Source organism: Mustela erminea, chromosome 21, assembly GCF_009829155.1.
Source record: "Mustela erminea isolate mMusErm1 chromosome 21, mMusErm1.Pri, whole genome shotgun sequence".
In the NCBI taxonomy this organism is placed as follows: domain Eukaryota; kingdom Metazoa; phylum Chordata; class Mammalia; order Carnivora; family Mustelidae; genus Mustela; species Mustela erminea.
The window spans coordinates 18,612,041-18,634,066 of NC_045634.1; the positions used below are offsets into that span (position 1 = coordinate 18,612,041).

At 38.3% G+C, this 22,026-nt stretch overlaps 1 protein-coding gene across 1 annotated transcript in view; it reads left to right on the forward strand.

The window, feature by feature from the left end:
- LOC116581856 overlaps window positions 1-22,026 on the forward strand; it is a 77,730-nt gene that overhangs the window by 55,585 nt on the left and 119 nt on the right. The window contains 5 exon segments of the mRNA XM_032329149.1: window positions 748-809; window positions 14,160-14,207; window positions 20,051-20,081; window positions 20,084-20,253; window positions 21,720-21,857. Of these exon segments, the coding sequence (XP_032185040.1) occupies window positions 748-809; window positions 14,160-14,207; window positions 20,051-20,081; window positions 20,084-20,253; window positions 21,720-21,731 (323 nt within the window). The 3' untranslated portion in view covers window positions 21,732-21,857.

Sequence of the window (22,026 nt, forward strand, 5' to 3'; positions counted from 1 at the left end):
ATCCAATATGTCTATCATATAACATTATAAACTCGTACACATATTATATGCATATTTATCTTAAGGTTGGATGTCTCAAAAAATCAAGAGCTATATGATGACTAACTTTGGTCCATTTTCTTCCAGCATTAAAGTAAGAACATCTCTGTGAAATATACATGGCCCTCTTGATGGGGCCTGGGCAAACTTTCTTTAAGAACTCTATAGTAAATATTTTAGGATTTACAGCCACACTGTGTATCACAACCACTCAGCTCTGTTGTTACACTATGAAAGCATGTCTTTTCACAAATGGTTGTTGAATTATCTGAAATTCCCTTTTAGCATCAATGGAAATCAGCTCATTTATTCTCTTTAGATCCATTAATATGATGAATTCTATATTGGATTTCCTATATTTCAAACATCTTTAGATTTCCTGGCATAAAGTCCACATATTCATGTTATATTTTTGTGCACTGTTGAATTATGTTTGCTAACAATCTAACTGAAATTTTTGTATCAACCACAAGTGAAGTAGGTCTGTGTTCCTTTTACGTGCAATCTTTATTAGTTTTAGGAGTGATTTTTAACATGACAGAAAGGGACTAATTCTGAGAGATGATTGTAAAATGTTATAAAGCATAAGGTTCTTTTCTCCTTTTTGCTTGATGGGATGATATCCTCTATGAGCTAAATGGGAGAGATACATGCCCTTTTCCCTTGGTTACCAATGAGGCATTATGCCAACAATAAAATCATCTACAGTTTTGCAGGCCAGAACAACCTATCTCTCTCGGGTCCCAGATGGGCCACAAGAAGTCGTGCTGGTAAGAAGCATTTTGTGTGTATCTCTCATAAAACAGATGTAATATGATGTCAAAGGCTAGAATGAATTTATACACATTTCCATTCTAACGTGAAAATATATCCAACATCTCAAGCTCAGTTTTCAGTACCCAGTGTTTGAGATTGGCCTTGGTCTTCAGATATGCTGTGATCATTGGATCAGGTGCCTTTCTTGGAATAATGGGGGAAGAGGAAAGAAATATTCCCAGGTGTTAATGTAACAGAGAATAAAATCAAGATATTAGGATTGAGGAATTAGAGCCATGTTGCAAATGCACCTAAAGTAGCTTCTTTTTCTTAAATTATTATGTCCACTCAATTGTAACTGCTTTTTCATGGGCATATGATTGTACACCATTGGGCTCACTTAGTATACTTTGATCATGCATGTTTTCATCTTAAATAACTTAAAAATATTAACTTTATATATTTTACACATAAAATTTGTTCCTTTGCTCATGTTGAGCTTTTTGTATGAAATTCCTAATTTAAAGGCTAAGTTTATAGTAATTGACTCCTTGTATTTTTTACCACAAAGACAGAATACAACATTATTGTTTGTGTATAGCTCATTGTCAATTGTGCTTAAAGATAATCACTGTCTGTAGGACCATCTAATAATAATCATCAATATTCAATAAGTGTTTATTTGAAAGTTTTTGATGTGATTATAAAATCAATGAGGTGCTTCAATCAAACAAATATAAGAACAGAGATAGAGATAGATTTATACAGAGGCCTCCTGCCCTCTAGGATGGAGTTACGTTACCGGCCAAAATATACATAGCAAGGATATCCCAGGGCCAGCAAGTTTTCATCAAAAGGACTTCCAAATCTGGGGCCCCTGGGTGTCTCAGTCAGTTAAGCGTCTGCCTTTGGCTCAGGTCATGATCCCAAGGTTCTGGAATGGAGCCCCCCATCTGACGCCCTGTTTAATGGGGAGTCTGCTTCTCCCTCTCTCTCTCTGCCCACAATCAGCACCTGCTTTATCTGGTTCGTGCACACTCTTTCTCTATGAAATAAATAAAATCCTTAAAAAATTATTTTTAATAAAATAAAACAAATATAAAAATAAAAAAAAATACTTTTGTATAAGAGAGCTGACACAAAAGAGTATCTTAAAGGCTACAAAACCTCTGGCTTAGCCAGGGAAAGAATATGGAACCTGGCTTATGCTATTGCCACAGACTATCATTTAATGTTACTTTTTGTGTTAGAAAACAAAGGGGGGGGGGAAGGATCTGGTTAATTTCATGAAAATGAACTACAGTTATTTTTAAACAAGTTTTAGGTAGATTTTCTAGGCAGTTTACTCCTAACATCAAGGGAAATTTTAAACAGAGCATTGTATATTATATATATATATATACAGAGAGAGAGAGAGAGAGAGAGAACTGATCTCTCATTAAGATAAAAGACATTTTTAAAGCAATGAAAACCATGTTGCTCTAGGTTAACAGCTCCTTTCCTCCCTTAATTCTAAGGGTACTTGACTCCACCCCAGAAACCCAAGTTAGTGGGCACACCTTAAGCCTCATTGTCTCCCAGCAGGGTTTTGCAGACAGGAGTTGTCCCAGTCCTTCCAACCTCTTTGCCTGCATGCTTTCACTTTAATTAGACTTGAAATTTCTTGACCCTTCTATTTTTATCCTATTGTTTCTCTTTTATCTTCACTTTCTTCCCAAATCGTATGACCCACGTCCTCAACTATACCCTTCTCAGGGTCCTGATTTTCCTGGTTTTCTGCTCACTTCATAAAACCTGGCTCAGAGAAACATTCCAACCCAAGCAATCCATTCCGATGCCCGCTACTGCCTTCAACCTTGGCACCCTCCACGCTTCTTTTCTGGGAATGAGCCCCACTCTCTAGCGCCTTCTCCGCTTGGCTCTTTCTAATAAGGAAGAACTGAAAACCCTGTACCACTTGTTTTTGTTTGTTTGTTTGTTTGGACTCCTGATTTTAATATTCAATTTTTCTTTTCTATTTAAAGCAGTCTTCGTTGGCTGGGAAGGCTGGCCTCCCAAAACCAGGGTCCATTAGGGCTGGGGGATGTTGGAAGGGGTAGGGGCGGGGGCAGGGATGGGGGCAGGGAGACCCTGCTCTGTTGGCAATCTTGGGTGGAGAAGATGAATTGCTCTTCACAGAGCCTGGGGTGTGGTGGGAGGGGGATGAGGCAGGAAATCAATCCCATTGGCCTTCTGGGCATTCCACTGCTCTTTCTGCACAGCTGAGAAATGATACAATCACCAGATCCAGATCTGGCAACACTGGAGCCCACTGGGCAGCGTCAGTCAGGCTTTCCCAACTGCCTGTCATTCCCAGATTTTCCTCCTCTGCCCCCTTTACAAAGTGGCTGTTCCAAAACCTGTCTCCTCCTCTCAGGCACCCTATCCTTATCATCACCTCCATTTTCCTCCCCTTACCATGAAATTACTCCCATCCACAACAATCTTCTCTCCTTCTCTCTGCTGGGAATGGAAGCAGCAGTCTAGTTCCTGCTCCTGTGTTCTGGCTCCCAGCCTCTCCCGGCCTCTTCAGAGAATTCATCCCTTCAGTTATACTTCATGATTCAATCATATTTCATTTCATTGCTCAACTCCTTCTTTAAATTCTTTATTTTGCTTCTGTAAACCTACACTTTTAGAGTTTTCTTCTCATGTCCTGGGTCATTCCTTTTCAATCTGATTTCTGATGACTCTTCTGATGACTCCACAGGTGCTAAAGTATGCGTGTGTGTGTGTGTGTGTGTGTGTGTGTGTGTGTGTGTGTTAGAATTCTGCACTTGCCCTCAAGGATCCTGTCCCTGTCATTCTAGCTGAGCGCTGCATTCCTCCGCTGTGTTCACAGTCGACATTCACATGATATATTGACTTTCTTATTTTTATGTCTTCAAATTTCTCCTGAATTTTAGATCAATATACTCAATATTTACTGAATATTTGTCAATTTATTGACAGCTCAGTTGCCAACACTGAGATCAGTTTTCCATTCACCCCCAAAATTTCTGTTACCTCTGTAGTTCCTTCTTGTAGAAGGATACCAGCATCCACCCCATGCCCAAGCCATAAACCCTGGAGTTATCTTTGATGTCTCCCTTCTTCTATCACTGTATTTAATTAATCACCATAGCCTATTGATATCTTCTAGAAATGTCTTTATTTTGTCCATTTTTTATTATACCCACTGCCCTTCGGCATAGATCCTCATCTTTTTTCATCTATAGTCCAAGAATTTTCTAACTGGTCTCCTGCCTTCAGCCATGCCTCCTATTAATCTGATAATTTCTAAAATTTAAATTGCTCAGTGATTCTCCAATGCCCTTGGAAAAACATGCAAGTTTCCTAGAATGTAAGGAATTCTCTAAGCAATCTGTCGTTACCAGATGTGCCATCGTTATGTCTGTCTTTCTTTGCCTTCAAGCTGTTGATGTGCTACTTCCTCTGCCTGACAGAAACTAAAACAAAGAGGCCTAATTGTCTGTCTTCATTTAGGATTTCATTCAGATGTCACCTCTTTCAGGAAAATTTTTCTGATCTCTCCAAAGTTAAGCTGCACGTCCCTTCTATTACACCACGTGCTACCATGATATCTAAAACGGGGAACATTGCCTTCATATGCTATATGCAATTTCTCCTAGTTCCCACCTGCCAAAATATCCTTCAAATATCTCTGCCTCGGTTTCCCCTTCCTCTAGTCAAAGAAGGTGAGATGTCTTTCCTCCTTTAGTTTAAAGCTAATTCTTCACTCTACCCTCAGGATTCCATCCTCTCGTGCTTCTTGCCACTCAGATCCACCAGTTCCTTTCCCTCATAAATTCACACCGAGTGAAAAATACTAGAACTTGAACTCTAATGGCTCCTTCTCTCAAGCATGTGCTCTGTAAAGTCTCTTCCTTCTTTAAACCCTCCCCTTTTATTTTGCTCATAAATTATACCTCTTTCTCCCTCCTGTCTTGCAAGAACAGATAATATTCTCTGCATCATTTCCTCACCTGATTTTACTCCTCAAGCCGCTGTTGGAACTTCGCATGTTTGTTTGTTTTCCAGTTTCACCAGAGACTTCCTAGTGGCCAAATGCTTTGTACCTCATTCATCCCTTTCCTGCTCAGTCTGTCTACTGTATTTGACACTTGGTCAGTCTTGCATTTTTAATAGTCTTTCCTCCTTCAGAATCTATAACACCCTAACATCTTGATTTCCGCCCCCCTGCATTTCACCTTACTCTTTCATGGCTTCATTTTCAGGCTTCTCTTCTGACTGACCTTTAAGAGTCAGCGTCCCCGAGTGTACAACTGTTGGCCTGGCCCTCTTCTTGGTCCCTTCTCTCTCCCAGTGTGATCTCATTCAAGCCACTTCCTCCTTGTGGCTTTCTTGAATTTCAAAATATATATCCATATTCCTTCTCGAAGTCATAGACTTCTGGATGACATACAACATCCATTCAACTTCCGTTCTACTGAATTCATTATTATCCCTTGTCACCCACACCCGACTTTCCTAAATTTTCTGTTTCAGTGAGTTTGACATGCTTAGACATAGAAAGAAAGGAAAACAGGGGCGCCTGGGTGGCTCAGTGGGTTAAAGCCTCTGCCTTCGGCTCAGGCCATGATCCCAGGGTCCTGGGATCGAGCCCCGCATCGGGCTCTCTGCTCAGCGGGGAGCCTGCTTCCCCTCTCTCTCTGCCTCTCTGCCTACTTGTGGTCTCTCTCTGTCAAATAAATAAATAAAATCTTTAAAAAAAGAAAGAAAGACAGACAGACAAAATAAAACCTGACCTTGATTTGGGCTTGTGCTTCTCTTTCTCGATCCCTTCACTTTCCTCCCAAATCAAATCTACTTTTCCAGCTTTCTCAGTATTCCTCAAGTGTCGCTCTGCGTTCTCATTGCCACCCCTTTGTCCAGGCCCTCTTGATTTTTGAGAAATATGGCAGTATCGGACTACCTCACTCCTGCTTCCAGCTTCCCTACTTCTAAGCAACCCTTCACTCTTCTGCGGTTGCAGGTTTTCTAGACCATCAGTCGAATGAGGTCCTATTCTTTCAGTGCACTACAATGTGTTAAGGACAAAAGCCAGCATTCCAGGCCATTTATGATCTCGTCTGACTAGACACATCTCAGAATCCACATCCCTCCACACTTCCGCATTCCTTACTCTTCATCATAGTTCCCTGCCTCCCCCCAAATTCAGTGTCACACCACACCAAACTTCTTATTGGCCCCTGAAGAGATCATGTTGTTCTTTGTTCACGTATTTTGCTTAGGCAGGTTCCTCTGGTTGGTCCGTTCTTCCACCTTTTTAAAAAATCGATCATTGTAGAGATTCAGCTCAATATTTCCCTTTCCCAAGTCACTTCACTGACTGCACCTGTGTTGGGTGACATCCCATGTTCCTTTATCATAGTCCGTGCACATTTCTGACATAAAATTTATAAAAACTTTTGTTGTGATTTCCTGTCCCCCAATAGACTAGGAATTTCTTGAAACCAGAAGCTTTGCTTTTCAACTCCGTATTCACATCACATGCGATGTTAGGCACAGAATAGGTACTCATAAATGCTTATTGAATGAAAGCACACTTGTTCAAACCAGCAAATTTATTTAACTATCCATGCTGTGTAGAATATGGGAAAGGAACAAAGATACTAATGTTGTCTTTGAGTCATTTTTCCCTTTTCTATGGAGAAATCCAAGAATAATGTAAGAAAAGTGCCACTAGTGTATTTGCTATCATTTATATTTTCACTAATCTACCACAGGCCATTTGGAGTTTAAAATGTAACCATGCTATGATCAATAGGGGATGTAGGGAGAACAGGCCTAAAAGCAAGGAACATAAAAACTGTAGTATTATCTTAACCCTATTTCTTTCTCATTCCTTAAGGACATATTGATTCCCTCATTATTTATTCATTATTGAGCACTCACTGCGTGCCAGACATGCTGGCAAAAACCGGGGTCGCCACGATGAGTAAGATTGGCCTCTGACATAAAGAAACTCATAGTAGTGGAAACTGATTGCCCTTGCAAACTAAGTATTTTTTTTAAACTATGAATTAACAGTGACATAACCTCTTTTTTATGAAAGTACAGAGAAGGGAAGGGTCAATGATATGAGCAAGACCAAGCAGGAATTAATTGTTCAGGATGTTTCCATGTGGGAAATGTACTTGAATACCGGAATGAGGTTGCCTGAAACGTCACTCCATTTACTGACCCCAAACCACATCCCCACATGCTCCTCCTTACTGTTACAGACCCGTAAACATCTCTGAACCACACCTCATCTTGAATTCACTCTTCTAATCATGTTTACATACTTGCAATTTTGTTAATTTTGTGTTTCCTTAATTAGATTTTAAAACATCTTAAATACAGGATCATATTTTCATAATCCTGATATTAAATTATGTCCCTGTGGGTGCTTAAGACTTATTAATGCATTGGCTTAATGTTCCTAGCACCATTAAATTGGAGGAATCAATTTCTGTGTTTGATAATTTTCACTTTTTTATTAATTTATGAAATGGTAAATTACAGTGTTTCACATATTCTCTAATTCATTTTCCCTTTTTTGATACACAATTACTCACTATAAATTATTAAGCTCTTCCTTCATAATTTCAGTCATTTACGATTACAGTATATAAATAGTATCACCAAACATAGCTTCCTAATTTGTTTCACATGTCAAGGTAGTAGGAAAGAGCATAAAGTTTTCTTAAACCCCAAAAGAATGTCTATATAGAATAGACTGTTCTATTAGAAAGCCCTTATCTTGCTATTCCTCACAGTTTAGTAAGAAGGATGAATAAGCCAAACCAGCAAACTGTATAGCAGAAGACTATCTAGAAACTGGGTAATTAGATCAGAAGGACCCAGTCCAGACTCCACCACTTGCTTCTACATGAACCTGAGAAAGGAATACAAATTTTCTAAGTCTCAGTTTTCTCATCCATAAGGTAAGATAAGTATGAGAATCAATAAACTAATCAGAAACTAATGAGAGTACAGTATTTAGCCAAGTGTCTGGGCAGAGACATGAATGACTCAGTTGCTACTATTATTGGTGTAACTTACAAGCTAAGATTTTAATATGCCATAGAAATGGTTGTGAAGGAAAATATGAATTTAAATATGTTGCATATCTAGCAGCACGTGTACTGCCTGCTTCATCATAAAATAACACCTTCACAATCATAGCAAGATTGTTTTCATTCTGCAGAAGAAAACTTTTGTTGTAAAATTGGTTGTACAAATTTATAGAAGGAGCTCCTGTTACCTAGACCAAGTAAAACTGTTCTGAAAAGTTTTGTTCACTTTGCCAATTTCCCTTCTAATGAAAGTGCAGACCAGTATGTACATTTGTATATATACCTTTTATAAATATGTTATATGTTATACATATAAATATGGTATATATATTATATAAATATGTTATTATATATATCACATTAAAGTCAGTAGAACTTCAAATTGCCACACCACTACTTCTGAAGGAATAACTCCAGTTACAAAATAAGAAATATATTGGCAGACTAAGCAATATGACAGATTACAAAAAATAGATTTAGGGGTGCCAGTTGGTTAATCATCTGCCTTTGGCGCAGATCATGATCCCAGGAACCCAGGATCAAGTCCCACATCGGGATCCTTGCTCAGTTGGGGGTCTGCTTCTTCCTCTCTGTGTGTTCTCTCTCTCTCATGTAAATAAATAAAATATTTTTAAAAATTGACTTAAGGAAGATACTTTGCAAAGATACTTTTTTTTCTTTTTTTTTAAAGATTTTATTTATCTGACAGGCAGAGATCACAAGTAGGTATAGAGACAGGCAGAGAGAAAAGGGGGAAGCAGGCTCCTCGCTGAGCAAAAAGCCTGATGCGGGGCTCTATCCCAGGACCCTGAGATCATGACCTAAGCCGAAGTCATAGGCTTTTACCCACTGAGCCATCCAGGCACTCCCCCCAAAATACTTTTTCTATATGAAGTCAAACTATCAAGTCACAAGTCACACAACAACCTGTAATTGAATCTTCTACCCCACGTTGACAGCACACGATATGACACAAATCAGGCTAAAAAAAAAAAAAAAGACACAAGTCAACAGATCAGCTCAATAATTTAAAAATGTTTAGAGTAATAATACCTTTATGGATTCTATCATTTTATTAGCAAGAGGGAAATATAGAAAATCAATTTTAATTTCTTTTAAAAATCACTTTGTGTATCAGAATAAATCCCAATTACACAGCTATTAGTTTGGAGAGCTCATTAGAAATGAGATGTGGATTTGCTGCCTCAGACAAAGTGATTCCGGTTCCTTTTCATCTTTCTAGGGTTAAGATAAGAATATATTAGGCTTTCCCTTGTATGTTTTCTCTAGGGAGATTACCTTTTAAGTTCTTAAAGACCACAGTTTCTTTTCATACTTTTAAACTTTAAAAAATATTTTTATAACCTTACTTAAAGGTTTGCCCGACTAATTCACAAGGTCTTTAGAGATCTCTTATATCCAGAGTATTCCATACCTAGACTGAAATTTGTGTACCTTCTTCTCACAGGTCATTCAAACTTTTATATAACGAAGTTTTATTTATCTGTTAGGATCAAAATGTTCTCAGAAGCTGACAAATTTTTTCATACACTTCAAAGGACAAAGTATAATTATGTAATTATGTAAATTTCCATTTTTTGTAAGCTATTTTAACTATGTATTAGATAATCTTTAAATTAGTTAATGTGGAAGAAAAGGTAAGCATTTAACTTCAATAAAGAGAACTTTAATTCAATTAAATTTTTACTTTCAGAGAGAGTACATTTAACTCTGTATTAGATTTATTCTTGTCAAGGGTTAATGACTTTCTCCATTCTTAAGTTTTCACTAAAGAATTCCCAAATACTTTATCCCCAAAGTCTAAATTTATATTTACTACTAGTAAATACTAGTCATGATTGGGGTTCTAGCTTTCATTTAGTGAATATAAAAGTACAGCTTTTCTCCAGAGCCAGTACCTCTTCAAACCAGTATTTATTAGGTATTTCTTCAGCATTTCTGTGGTGGATGAGAAGGAGGATTAATGATAATCACACTCATCCTCTCTAGAATCCCAATCCCTAGGATTTTGTCCTCAGACTTGAATACACAATTTAGGAAAACAAAGAGAATTCATCAGGTCCATTCCTATTTTTAGTATATGTGCTGCCGAAGCGAGCACTCATCAGGTCCATTCCTTAAAGTTTAGCAACGACCGATTTTTATTTGAGCACTGCCCCAGGACTCAATTTTCTTCCCCACTCAAACGGTTTACCAAAGTATTCCTTCCCACTATATGTAGCGGTCTACCCAAAGTCCTGGCAAACACACTTTTTCCTATGTTGTAGTCCATCAACAATACCTAAGTGACATTTACAAAATGGTACTATGAGAAACTACACAGGTAGGTCACCCCTTCCTCCACTCTCACTCCTTTACCTGTTGGCTTTCTGGAAAATTCACTCTGGCCACCCCAGCACCACATCCTCCTTATCTGGCAGTGTGTTTTAGGCTCCCCCAATGAATTCCTGTTCCCAATTTCTAAACGTATTATTAAACTTACCTACATCTACTTCTAAACAAAAATTTAGGCAGATTGTCCTAGGTAGAGGGTCCCCAGAGATCTGAATTCTACCCTTGGGTTTCTCTCCCCTTCAGTAAAGTTCATCCACATTTATTTCCTTGCTTTTTATCAGCTCTTCCTTTGGGTTCTTAAGCTACAGACCTAGCTTCCATTTCTCCGCTGGAGTTTTAACTCTTGCATTCTCAGGAATGCCTCAAGTTGAATATGTCAGAATAAATAAATTCATAAATTTGCTTCCCAAACCTGCTTATCCCACTGTTGTTGCTGTAAATGGCACTGGTATCCCCCAACAGACTCAGCCTGGGACTAATCTCTTATCTCTTTCATTCTGGCACCTTCTTCATCCCAACCACACCTAAATTATTTCCTCCCTCTCATTTCCTCTGCCACTCCTCTAGTTCATTTCTTCTTACTTAAAGCCATTGTTGTCAGAATGTCTTCCTCCTTTTAATCTCTTCCCTCCTTAATGCCTTCTGAACTGCAGACCAAAAGGTCTCCCCAAAGTACAGCTCTTCCGGTGACTCAATATTATCTATTGATTAAGTTTTAAATCTTGTATTCTTTATATCTAACACATCTTCATTGTGGTTTTACCTTTATTTACCACAACTGCTCAAGACATAACCTTTCATTGTGTTCAGTGAGACATTCCCAGGATACAACCTGCACTTTCTCTCCTACAGGTGTCATTTCGTTCATACCAAACCCTATAGCAGGAATGCCTTTTCCCAGAGTTGATGCCCTATTGTCCTTGAGGCATTTTTTTATTATCTTCTCTTCCCAGCCCCACAAAAACCACTCGGTTATTTTTTTTTTTTTCATAGTTCTCTACATATTCTCCATATTTTTTTTTCTTCATAGTTCTCTACATTTTGAAATCTTTGTAAGTGTTCATTTGTTGATTTTCCAGCCAATAATATCCAGCATGAATTGAAAGGTTTTTTGGTTGTTGTTGTTGTTCATTTGTTTGTTTTTTTAATTCCAGGATGAAGAAAGCTTGAAAAATTTGTATTAAAATTCTTTGCTGGGCACCTGGGTGGCTCAGTGGGTTAAAGCCTCTGCCTTCGGCTCAGGTCATGATCCCAGGGTCCTGGGATGGAGCCCTGCATCAGGCTTTCAGCTCATCAGGGAGCCTGCTTCCTCCCCCTCACCCCCACCCGCCTGCCTCGCTGCCTACTTGTGATCTCTGTCAAATAAATAAAATCTTAAAAAAAAAAAAAGGATTCTTCTTTGCACTAGACATTGTCTTTTGTGCAATAGATAGAGATTCTATCTCTACTCTTTGGACTCTCAAACCATTTTTAATACAATACATTTTAAAAAAGATTTTATTTATTTATTTGACAGAGAGATAGCAAGAGGGAAAGTACAAGCAGGGGGTGGGCAGAGGAAGAGCGAGAAGTAGGTTCTCCGCTGAGCAAGGAGCCCAATGAGGAACTCAATTCCAGGACCCTGGGATCATGACCTGAGCTGAAGGCAGTCGCTTAACCAACTGAGCCACACAGGTACCCTTAATACAATACTTTAATGATAATTATATTAATGTTGATAAACTTTCATCCAGAAGTCATTTTCTGGAAATAAGCTCCCTTGTACCAACTTAATTTATTAACTGATGCAATTTCTCAGGCTATTTTCCTTCTTATTATCTTGTTAAAATTATTGTTTATTTATTTTTTTAATTTTTATTTTTTATCTGAGGGGAGTTGAAACATGTTTTCACCTTAGCTTCAGGTGTACAATATGGTAATTCAATAATTCTATATATCTAAGCTAAACTTACCACAAAGTGTTGCTATCACCATACAATGCTGTTACAGTATCATTGACTATATTCCCTATGCTCTACCTTTTATTCCTGTGACTTATTCATTTCATAACTGGAAGCCTATATCTCCTCTCCACTTCACCCATTTTGGCCCCCCTTCTAGTCCCCTCTAGCAATGTTCATTCATTTTTTTTATTTTTTAGATTCTACACATAAGTAAAATAATATGGCACTTGTGTTTCTCTGACTGATTTATTTCACTTAGAATAATAGCCTCTTAGGCCCATCCATGTTGTTTCAAATGGCAGAATCTCATCCTTTATCATTGCTGCATAATATTCCATGGCGTATAACCCATATATATAATATTATTTTTTGTCCATATCAAATTTTAAAGTATTATTGTTTTTGATGTTATACATTTTTGTGTGTGTAACCATTTTCTCCTACACAGTCTAAATCTTCTAGGTCACATCTGACAATTTAAAAGTCTAGATTATTTGCTTCCTCTGTTTTCGACTGATTTGGGTTTTGGCCATTTTCAGTTTAATTTTTTTGTTGATTACACTCCTAATGATATTTATTATGAATTGGAAAAAACATAATTTTATTTATTCATTAGGTACTGCATGAGAAAATTGTGAAGAATTTAGTGAGAGAGAGAGAGAAGAGTAGAGAAGAATTTGGGGACATTGACAAATCTACTCATGGGGAGGGACTCACCATCTATACAGAAAAAGAGAGACAGTCTATAACATTTCTGGTTACCTTGAACTCTCCGAACACTTCTCAACTCAGCAAGACCATAGTGCTTGATTTGAGCTCTCAGGTGTGTGTGTGTGTGTGTGTGTGTGTGTGTGTGTGTGTGTGATAGTCCAGAAAACACCTCCAGCTAAAAGTCAGTGAAATTATGGAGATGATCGCATTTTTTTTTTTTTGCTTTCTTTTAGGGAATAACAATCCTACATTGTGTATTTTCCAGTGTTTGAGACATTGATTATAATATTTTACTCTTTGTAACTCTTTATAATGGAGGATTAGGTTGAAACTGGTTTTTGTAACATGGTTAAAAACAGAAGTCATTTCCTATTTGTTTGGGGCCTATCTTTTGTGTTGGAGTTGGACTGGACTCAAGAATGAGTATCAGAAGAACTCACTAGGGCTCTGTGTTCACAGGAAATTTGGTGGAACAAATTGTGGATTTCACTGTCACTCACATCGCTGAGGCCCAGCTAAGTGTAACAGTTCAGTCTGTTTACAGAAAATTATTAACTCTTTAGGATATAAAGATTGCTGCCTACCTCTCACTTTTGGGGGAGATCATTAAAGGGAGGGTGCTGAGGGGCTCTATTCAATATGCTTTCTTTCACTTAATACCTGATTTTCAGTCCATTGTCCTAGCTTCACCCTGTGCCTGGGTGTCCTGGAGTTGAGGTTCTCTGTTTCTATTTCTCCATTAAGTGCCCCCCCAAAACTCCTACTGCTGAGCAGGAGTGTAATCATCTGGCTACTTTGGGGTAGAGGAGATGTCCTGTTGACTCTACCATCAGAACATATCTAGAAACTAATGATATTCCAACAGTTTGATGGGTGTCACTCCAGTCCTAGCCACCTGTGATGGTTAATGTCATGTGTCAACCTGGTTAGGTTACAGTGCCCAGTTGTTTGGGCAAACAGAAGTGTAGATGTTGCTGTGAAGGCATTGTTTAGAAGTGGTTAACATATAAATCAGTTAGCTTTGAGTAAAGCAAATTACCCCCTATAATATGCGTGAGCTTCATTGAGTCAGGTGAAGACCTTAAGAGCAAAGACTGAAGATTACCAGAAAAACAGCAATTCTGCCTCAAAATTATAGTGGGAAGACCCTGACTGAATAGCCAGCTGGCACGGCCTGCCCTGCAGACTTTGGACTCAAGACTGTATCATCAACTTTTATCTAAATTTCCAGCTTGCTGACTTGACCTATGGATTTTGGACTTCTGGTCACTACGCTCAAGTAAGCCAATTCCTTAAATAAATCTTCCCTGCCCTCTATCTTCCCTCCTGGCTTCTCTCTCTCTTCCCTTCTCTGTTTATATATGTATATGTTATGGTATACAAATATGTATGTGTGTATGAATATGGTAGATATATATAGATAGAGGTATATGTGTATATATTTATGTAAATGCATGCACTGGTGGTTCTGCATCTCTGGAAAACCCTAATACACCACCACCATTTCTCACCTGGATCCATCAACCACCTAAAACCTGATGCCCCTTTTCCCCAGTCACTTCCCTTACAGTCTATTTACTAGGTAGAAACTAGAGTCTTTTTCAAACTCAAGTTTTTACCTGTTGTAAGTCGAATAAAATCTAAACTCCTAACCATGGACAGGAACTCTAACCCCTGCCAGCTGTCCAGCCTCACCTCTCATCACTCTAACTTCTGCTCAATCCACTCCCGCTGTCCTGGCTTCCATCCATAGCTCAGCCACAGGAGATTTTCACATGTTTCTATTGCTTGAAATATTCTTTATCCAGTTCTTTACCTGCTCATAAATGTCTGCTCCAATATTGTCTCCTCAAAGTGGTTGTGCCTAGTTGACCCATTCACTGATCACCCTTCACTGATCCCTCCTGCCACTAACCATCATTCTTATCTCTTTATTTTACTTTCTTTTTCTTCTTGGCACTTAACACTATCTCCTTTTTTTTCCTGCCCCCCTAACTAAAATGGAAGCTTCACAAGGGCAGGAAAGATGTCTTATTCCCTACTTATCCTTGACACCTAGAGAATACTTACTATGTGGTGATGGCTCAATCAGTATTCACTTAGATGGGTGAATGAATAGTCTTTGACATTTTGTAGCAAACTGCTTTGATGATATAATTGTAGAATTACCTTATCATCATTAGGCTGAGTATAACAAATTAAAAACAGCCTCCGTTTGAAGCATGTGTGCATTATACAGAATTTGAATAGTTTAACATAAAATTACATAAGAAAATTACAAAAGGAAACCCACCAATTATTCAGTTTTATCTCACGTTCTAGAAATCTGCAGGCTCCAGTGGTTTGACAAGCTGTTTGACATCACATAGTCATAAGCACTTCATAAACTCACCAAAGCATTTTCCTTCATTACATTTTCATCTCTCAGAAAAGGATAGATTTCCATATTTAAGTAACACTGAACCCAGTTTTCCATAAATGAAGCCTTAAATCAAGCCCCGTATTTAATGAAACAAATTGGCCAGTCCTATCTCAATTAGCTGTTATCCAAATTGTCAGTCAAGTTATTCCTAAGGCTGAATGTTTAGTAGTGAGAGGATGGGACTGGTAATCAAAATATGGACACTGGTCTACACACTTTCCCAGTAAGCCTTACACAACGAGGCCCCACAGAGTGGAGAACGATAATCGTAACCATGTAAGCCATTGAGATATGTGGGTGAATACGCATTAGTGTGTGTGTGCTAGCATGTGTATGTATACAGGAGGGAGAAAGAGGAAATCAAATAAGATAAAACAGATGGAAGTACTTTAACACCTGGCACTTAAAATACCAAAGTAAATTATTATTACTGAGTAACAATTGCTAACATTGTTGAGCACTTCTTATGTTTTAGCCACTTCTTTAGGTGTTTACATTCCGTATCCCAAATAATACCATATTATTTGAAGCTACCTATGATAGAAGCTACCTATGACTGGTATGGCTATCCTCCTCATTACTTGTGTGAGCAAACTGAGGCCTACAGGGGGTAACTAGCCCAAAGAAACCCATCGAGGAAGTGGATGTTAGACTTCAGACTGAGGCATTCTGCTTCCACCATCTTGGATTCTAGCTACATATTATATTGCTGCACAGATATAGTTTCAGGAAACACTTTGATAGAATTATTCCTTTTCAGTTTTCTAGCAAATGGGATAAGAATGTGAGATGAGCACAGTAGCTGACTCATGGGAGGGGCCCTTAAATATTAATGCCTTTCCTACTTTCCAGTATAGGATCCTGCCTCCTCTTTTGAACTTGGTTTTCAATAAACATGCGGTTCCTTCCCACAGGCATTTTTGGTCCCAGGAGATCATTCTACTGAGTTGAGGTTTATAATAAGATGGAATTGACATCTGTTTCATCTGGAATAGTGGGTAACGCTGAGAATAAATATCAGTGTTTTGTAGTCCTTTCTAATAACTAGGAACTGTGCTAAGCAATCGCTACACATTAACACATTACAAAAAGTCTCAAAATTACTTTGTAAAACATTTTCTCATAAGCTTTTCAGAATTATTTTGATAAAGGTTCTGACACTTTTGTCCAACTCATGGGTAGACGGTCATGGGACCCGGACTTGGTGAGGCGAACAGAAATCTCCTCCATTGTTCTGCTGTCCTCCCTCTCCAGACCAATAGCCTACATGATGAACAAAAAGGAGGCTTATCCTCAATTTTTATGAAAAATACAAGTTTTTACTTCTTCCATGTGAATAAAACTATTTATTTATGTCTCCCTAACCTACAGCTGAGGAAATGATTGACCTGGTGTTTGTTCCTGTTTTGCCAAAAAATCCCTTTGGTCCCCACAGACATATTTCTTCCTATGAACAAGAGAAAAGAATGTGATCTTTCCTGGGGTGGGGATGGGGAACAGGGTTTGATCTTGTTGAATATAAGTAACCTTCTTCAAATTAGTTCTTCTTCAAAAAAATTCGACAATGATTTTATGTTTCCCATTTCCTCCTTTTTGTCTATGCAATTGATTATTTCCATATTAAAAGATTGTCTTGAAGGGAATTATTTTTTTTTTAAGAGTTTATTTCAGGGTGGAGAGGAGCAGAGGGAAAGGGACAAGTAGTCTACACACTGAGCGTAGAGGCCAACACAGGGCTTGATCCCACCACCCAGACCTGAGCTGAAATCAAGAGTCGGATACTTAACCGACTGAGGCACCCAGGCACTCTGAGGGGAAGTATTTTTTAAACATACCATGACCCTGGGGCACCTGGGTGGCTCAGTGGGTTAAGCCTCTGCCTTCGGCTCAGGTCACGGTTTCAGGGTCCCAGGGTCCTGGGATCGAGCCCCGCATCGGGCTCTCTGCTCAGCAGGGAGTCTGCTTCCCCCTCTCTCTCTCTGTCTGCCTCTCTGCCTACTTGTGATTTCTTTCTCTCTCTGTCAAATAAATAAATAAAATTGTAACAAAAAATACCATGATCCTATACCACTACCCAGAGAAGGACACCATCATAAGTCATTAACATACCATATGACTTCTGAATAAATAAAAGCTTACCAAACCCTTGAGTTATATATATCCTCACGCAATAATGCTTATAAACCTACATACACTAAAACAAATGTAAACAGTAACTGTGGCACGAGGGTAATCATATGACGTACAGAGACAACCATTTGTGGTTGGTCTTCCTCCCAGGACCCAGCATCAGCCAACCCCCAAAATCAGGCCATGGTTTTATGCTCAAAAAAGAAAAAAAAAAAAAAAACTGAGGGAGAATAAGTTATTACCTTGCAGAAAGCCCATGACAGTCTATTCTATGTACAGTGATTTTGTGCCTAAATACATCTAGAAGGGATTTCGGACTCTGATTGTGGAATTAGATATTAAGATCTTTGAGCCAAGAATCTAGTTCCTACCCAAGTTACAGTTGCCAGCCGTGCCCCTCAGTGACTCTTTACCTGGGGTGCTCTATCGGCGGACACTGGTGACAGCTTGCCACAATATCATAAGCAACATTTTCTTTAAATCATGGATTCAAGAGGACATCCAGAACTCTAGCAATGTGTTCACCACTAATGAAAAGGCTGGAGAGGATAGATGAGTTTCAAACTAAATCTCTGCCTACAGAAATCCCCTCGGAGAACAGAGATGGGCATGAGCCCTTGGAAACACTGAAGTCTCCCATTTGTCACAAACACAGAATTAGCCTTCATCTTTGATATAGTGACCAAATTTAAGTCCTATAAAATAACATCTTGACCTGAAATGACCCTGCGGGGCAGCTTGGTGCCCCTACAATATATCCAGTTCCAGAAAAATGGGAAATGTGAGGTTCTCATTGTTTTTCCCCACACTTGAATGACTTTTCCTTTCATAAAATTAATATACTGCATTTCTTTTTTGAATTGTCTGTTCTTTTAATTAGAGACCTGGGGATATTTCTCTCTTGCTGAGTCTTCCCACCCCTGGGAAACTGTAATGAGTACTGTCGAGCTGTCAGCTGGGAAAAGGTATTTGTGGCTCCCCCTGTCACATGGGTGATTCTCCCCCTGCCAGAGCCAGATCCTTTTTTTATTTTTGCTCTTAAGTGAGCAAATGAGGAGGAGGTAAAATGAATAAATCTTCATTACCGTCTGGAAAACAGAATTGTAAACTGCTTACTTAAGCTCTACCAGGCAAATTAAATGAACAGGAAGTCCTTATTACGTCTGAAGGCTGGATGACTTTTTAACCATTGTGAAGAGTCGCTGGGAGTGTAAATACTCTAATTTCACACCTGGCCCAAATATGTCAGGAGCGATCTACCTTTTGCATTTGAAACATCACTCCATCTTATGGTAGAGTGGAATAGGCTGTATTTGAAGTCAAGTTCTTAAATAAAACTTTTGAAACTGCTTAAAATTCTAGTTTCTCGCGATACATATCATCTTGCTCTCTTTTCTATACACTTTTCTCTTCACCCACACTTCTCTACTCAGGGTATAGGCAGTAAAATAGGCTCATTTTCCTAAGGGCATTTTTATTCCAAGTTTTAAAGTAAAAAATATAAGGTCTTTTTTTTCTTTCTTTCTTTCTTTTTCTTTTCTTTTTTTTTTTTTTTTGGTCACACCTGGTGGTCCAAAACCAATTATAGGCTACAGAAAACAATGTTCTAATGTAGCCATGGGCATGTTGCATTATTTCACCCCAAATGAGTTCAGCACATCTTCAATCCTTTATAGCTCTTGAGTATTAAGATAAAAGTATGCATGTATGCGGGTTATCATTAAACCAGTTATTTTCCAAGCTCTCCCTAGACCAGTGTGGGTATATTCAGCAAGATTTGGGTTGCCAACCCTTCTTCAGTAAACCTGTGTCCTTACAACTAGTGTGTGCCAGCGAGCTTCACCCACGTTCTCCCCGTGTGCATCCGAATACACTCAGTTAAGAAGAAAATCCTGCTGAATTCAAATTAATATAGTATATTTTATTCCATGGGATTTTTTTCAATAGGAGTTTATGTAAATTAAAATGAAATTATGTGGTTCTACAAAATAAAAATTTACCTATGTTTGACGTGAATATTGGTTTTCCCTCATGGACATCATCATAGGCCATTTTAATGCATGTATTATATGTGAGACAACATGTATTCAGAGGGTAATGCTAATTCAAGTTTTAGCAGCACATTAAATTTTAGAAATTGTAAAGAAAACTTGGTAATAACCCTCACTATTGAAAGACATACTTTGTAGTTGTTATTAGATTTTGTACGGATTACTAGAGACAGAATCTGGCTCTTCAAATTGTTAAATGCTGCCACAATGTGATGGAAGAAATAAAATATTTAATGCCCTTCATTTACTATTACCATTTCTTAAGATCCAGTAATATTAATATGTCCCAATACTCTTCACCCTAAGATATATGCAATATATTCTATCTGAAAAGGTAACTCAACAGCCTATGATGTTTTTCAATATGTGGGAATTACTATATTGTAATATGTAGAAAAACCTTCAAACTTAAAAATCTTTCATATTCATTCCACATACAACCAATGCAAACTTACCTTCAATGTTGTAGTCAGTGATCTGGGCACATCCTTCTCTCTCTCTTTTTTCCCCTTTCCTAAGCTCCGTGACTGCAGTGAGAGGAGTAGTGGATCCCGGAGCACAGAGACCAGGCTCTTCCCTGCTGCTGGCAAGAGCATTGGGGTCCCACCACTTTCTCCAGACCTCCCATTGACTCCATTTCACAACCCCTTTCATTGTTGCAAACACCCACCCAGCAAGTCCAGGTGCTAAGGCTCCAGTCCCAACCAACACTTCTACACGAGGTATTAGCCAAAACCAAGTTGTTGGTATTTGGGTTTGGGGGTGGTTGTGTGTGTGTGTGTGTGTATGTCTTGTTTTGTTTTGTTTTAGTCCACTGAAGTTTCTTTTAGTTATCTTCTGTCTTATTCAACTCACAAATATAGTATTCATTACATCCATACATTTGAGCAAGAGGTAAATAATAAACAATAAATAAAAGTAAATTACATAACATTTTAGAAGGTAAATGTGCTATAGAAAACAAAGAAAAAGAAGGACCAATTAAGGGGGATCTAGTCTTCAGGGTGGGAGGCTACAGTTTTCAATAGAGTGGTGAGAGAAAGCTATAAGGACAAGTCACATTTGGGCAAAGATTTCTTTTCAATTATAATTCATCAAAGTAAGGCTAATTTTAAGGTATGGTAAATATCCACAAGAAAACGGAATTGCTCAATCAATTAGCTGGGTAGAGCAACATACTGAATGGTTAGTATTATGTGAGCACAGACCTGATTTTCTAATATACTATAACAGGATACCATGAAACCATGACCAATACAAGCACATTATTAACTCTCAACAGACAATCCCAGCTGACCAGTCACAGCACTTATTTCCAGGAAAGATTACTCCCCAAGAGAGAAGTTATTATGTTGGTTGTAACTTGTGAATTTGAGAATTAAGTCTTTCCTTTGGTAAACACACACTTTTGGAGAAGCCAAGTCAGAATTTTTCTTTTCTTTTTTTTGGTCCATCTGCCTATTACTGCCTATTACTGAAAACTCCCTTCTGTATATTTAAATACAGAGTTGACACCTTCATCTCAAACCCACCAGTCTTGATGATGGCAGCAATCACCTTGGAGCAGATCTCCTCTGAAACCCTTTGCTTCTTCAAGTTTTCTTCCAGATAAAAAATTCATATATCTTTATACATTTCCTTTTTAAAAGAAAGTATAGTCAGTTGACAAGAAAGGAAAATAAGCAGTACAGTTACTGGAAATGGACAGGTCAACCTATTAGCAAATACATTTCTACAAATGCATGCTTTTTTGGATGAGTTATTGATTTCAGCCTTAAACAGTCGATGGGGAGCTTGCTTGTTTCATTTCTAATGGTAACACACTCATTCGTTAGAAACAGCATGTTATTTTTTAAAAATACACTCGGAGGTGACTTTTGAACACGTATCTACCAGGTCTGTAAGTGTTTGAAACATTAACAGCAGAATTTACAAACAACAATTAACGGACCTTCTCCCTAATCAAAGGAAGAGCTTCTGGTCAGACAGCAGACCAATAGCAGTTATTGTCATCCTGCAATCTGTGAAAATACAGGGATGAGATGAAAAGAAGCTGTCTACTCACTGAAACCAGTCTTAGGTGTGCTAACTTTCTTTCCACTCCTTTACAATTCTTTTTAGTCACTGACATGCCCTGGCATGAAACCTAATAAAATGAATTTGGGTTCCATTTATTATCCTGATTTAGGAAATACTGTAAGTCAGAACGATGATAAAGACCAGAGAGAGATTTTTCTACCTCTTGAAGTTTTCACAACCTGAAGTTGAGGAGAGCACGTTCTGCTGCATTGTCCCACTGACATGTGACATCTCCTCTATGACTAAGGTGTGTTGCTTCTGGCTATAGAATATAATTTTGCCTGCCCCAGGTTTTCTGCTTGTATGAAAGGTGAAATCTATTTCTTGAGGACTCTGTTCCCTTACACTAGGTAGTGATGTTTTCAGCTTTTCTTCGTGCATGTGTATGTATGTTTGAGCATATATAATTAAAACTG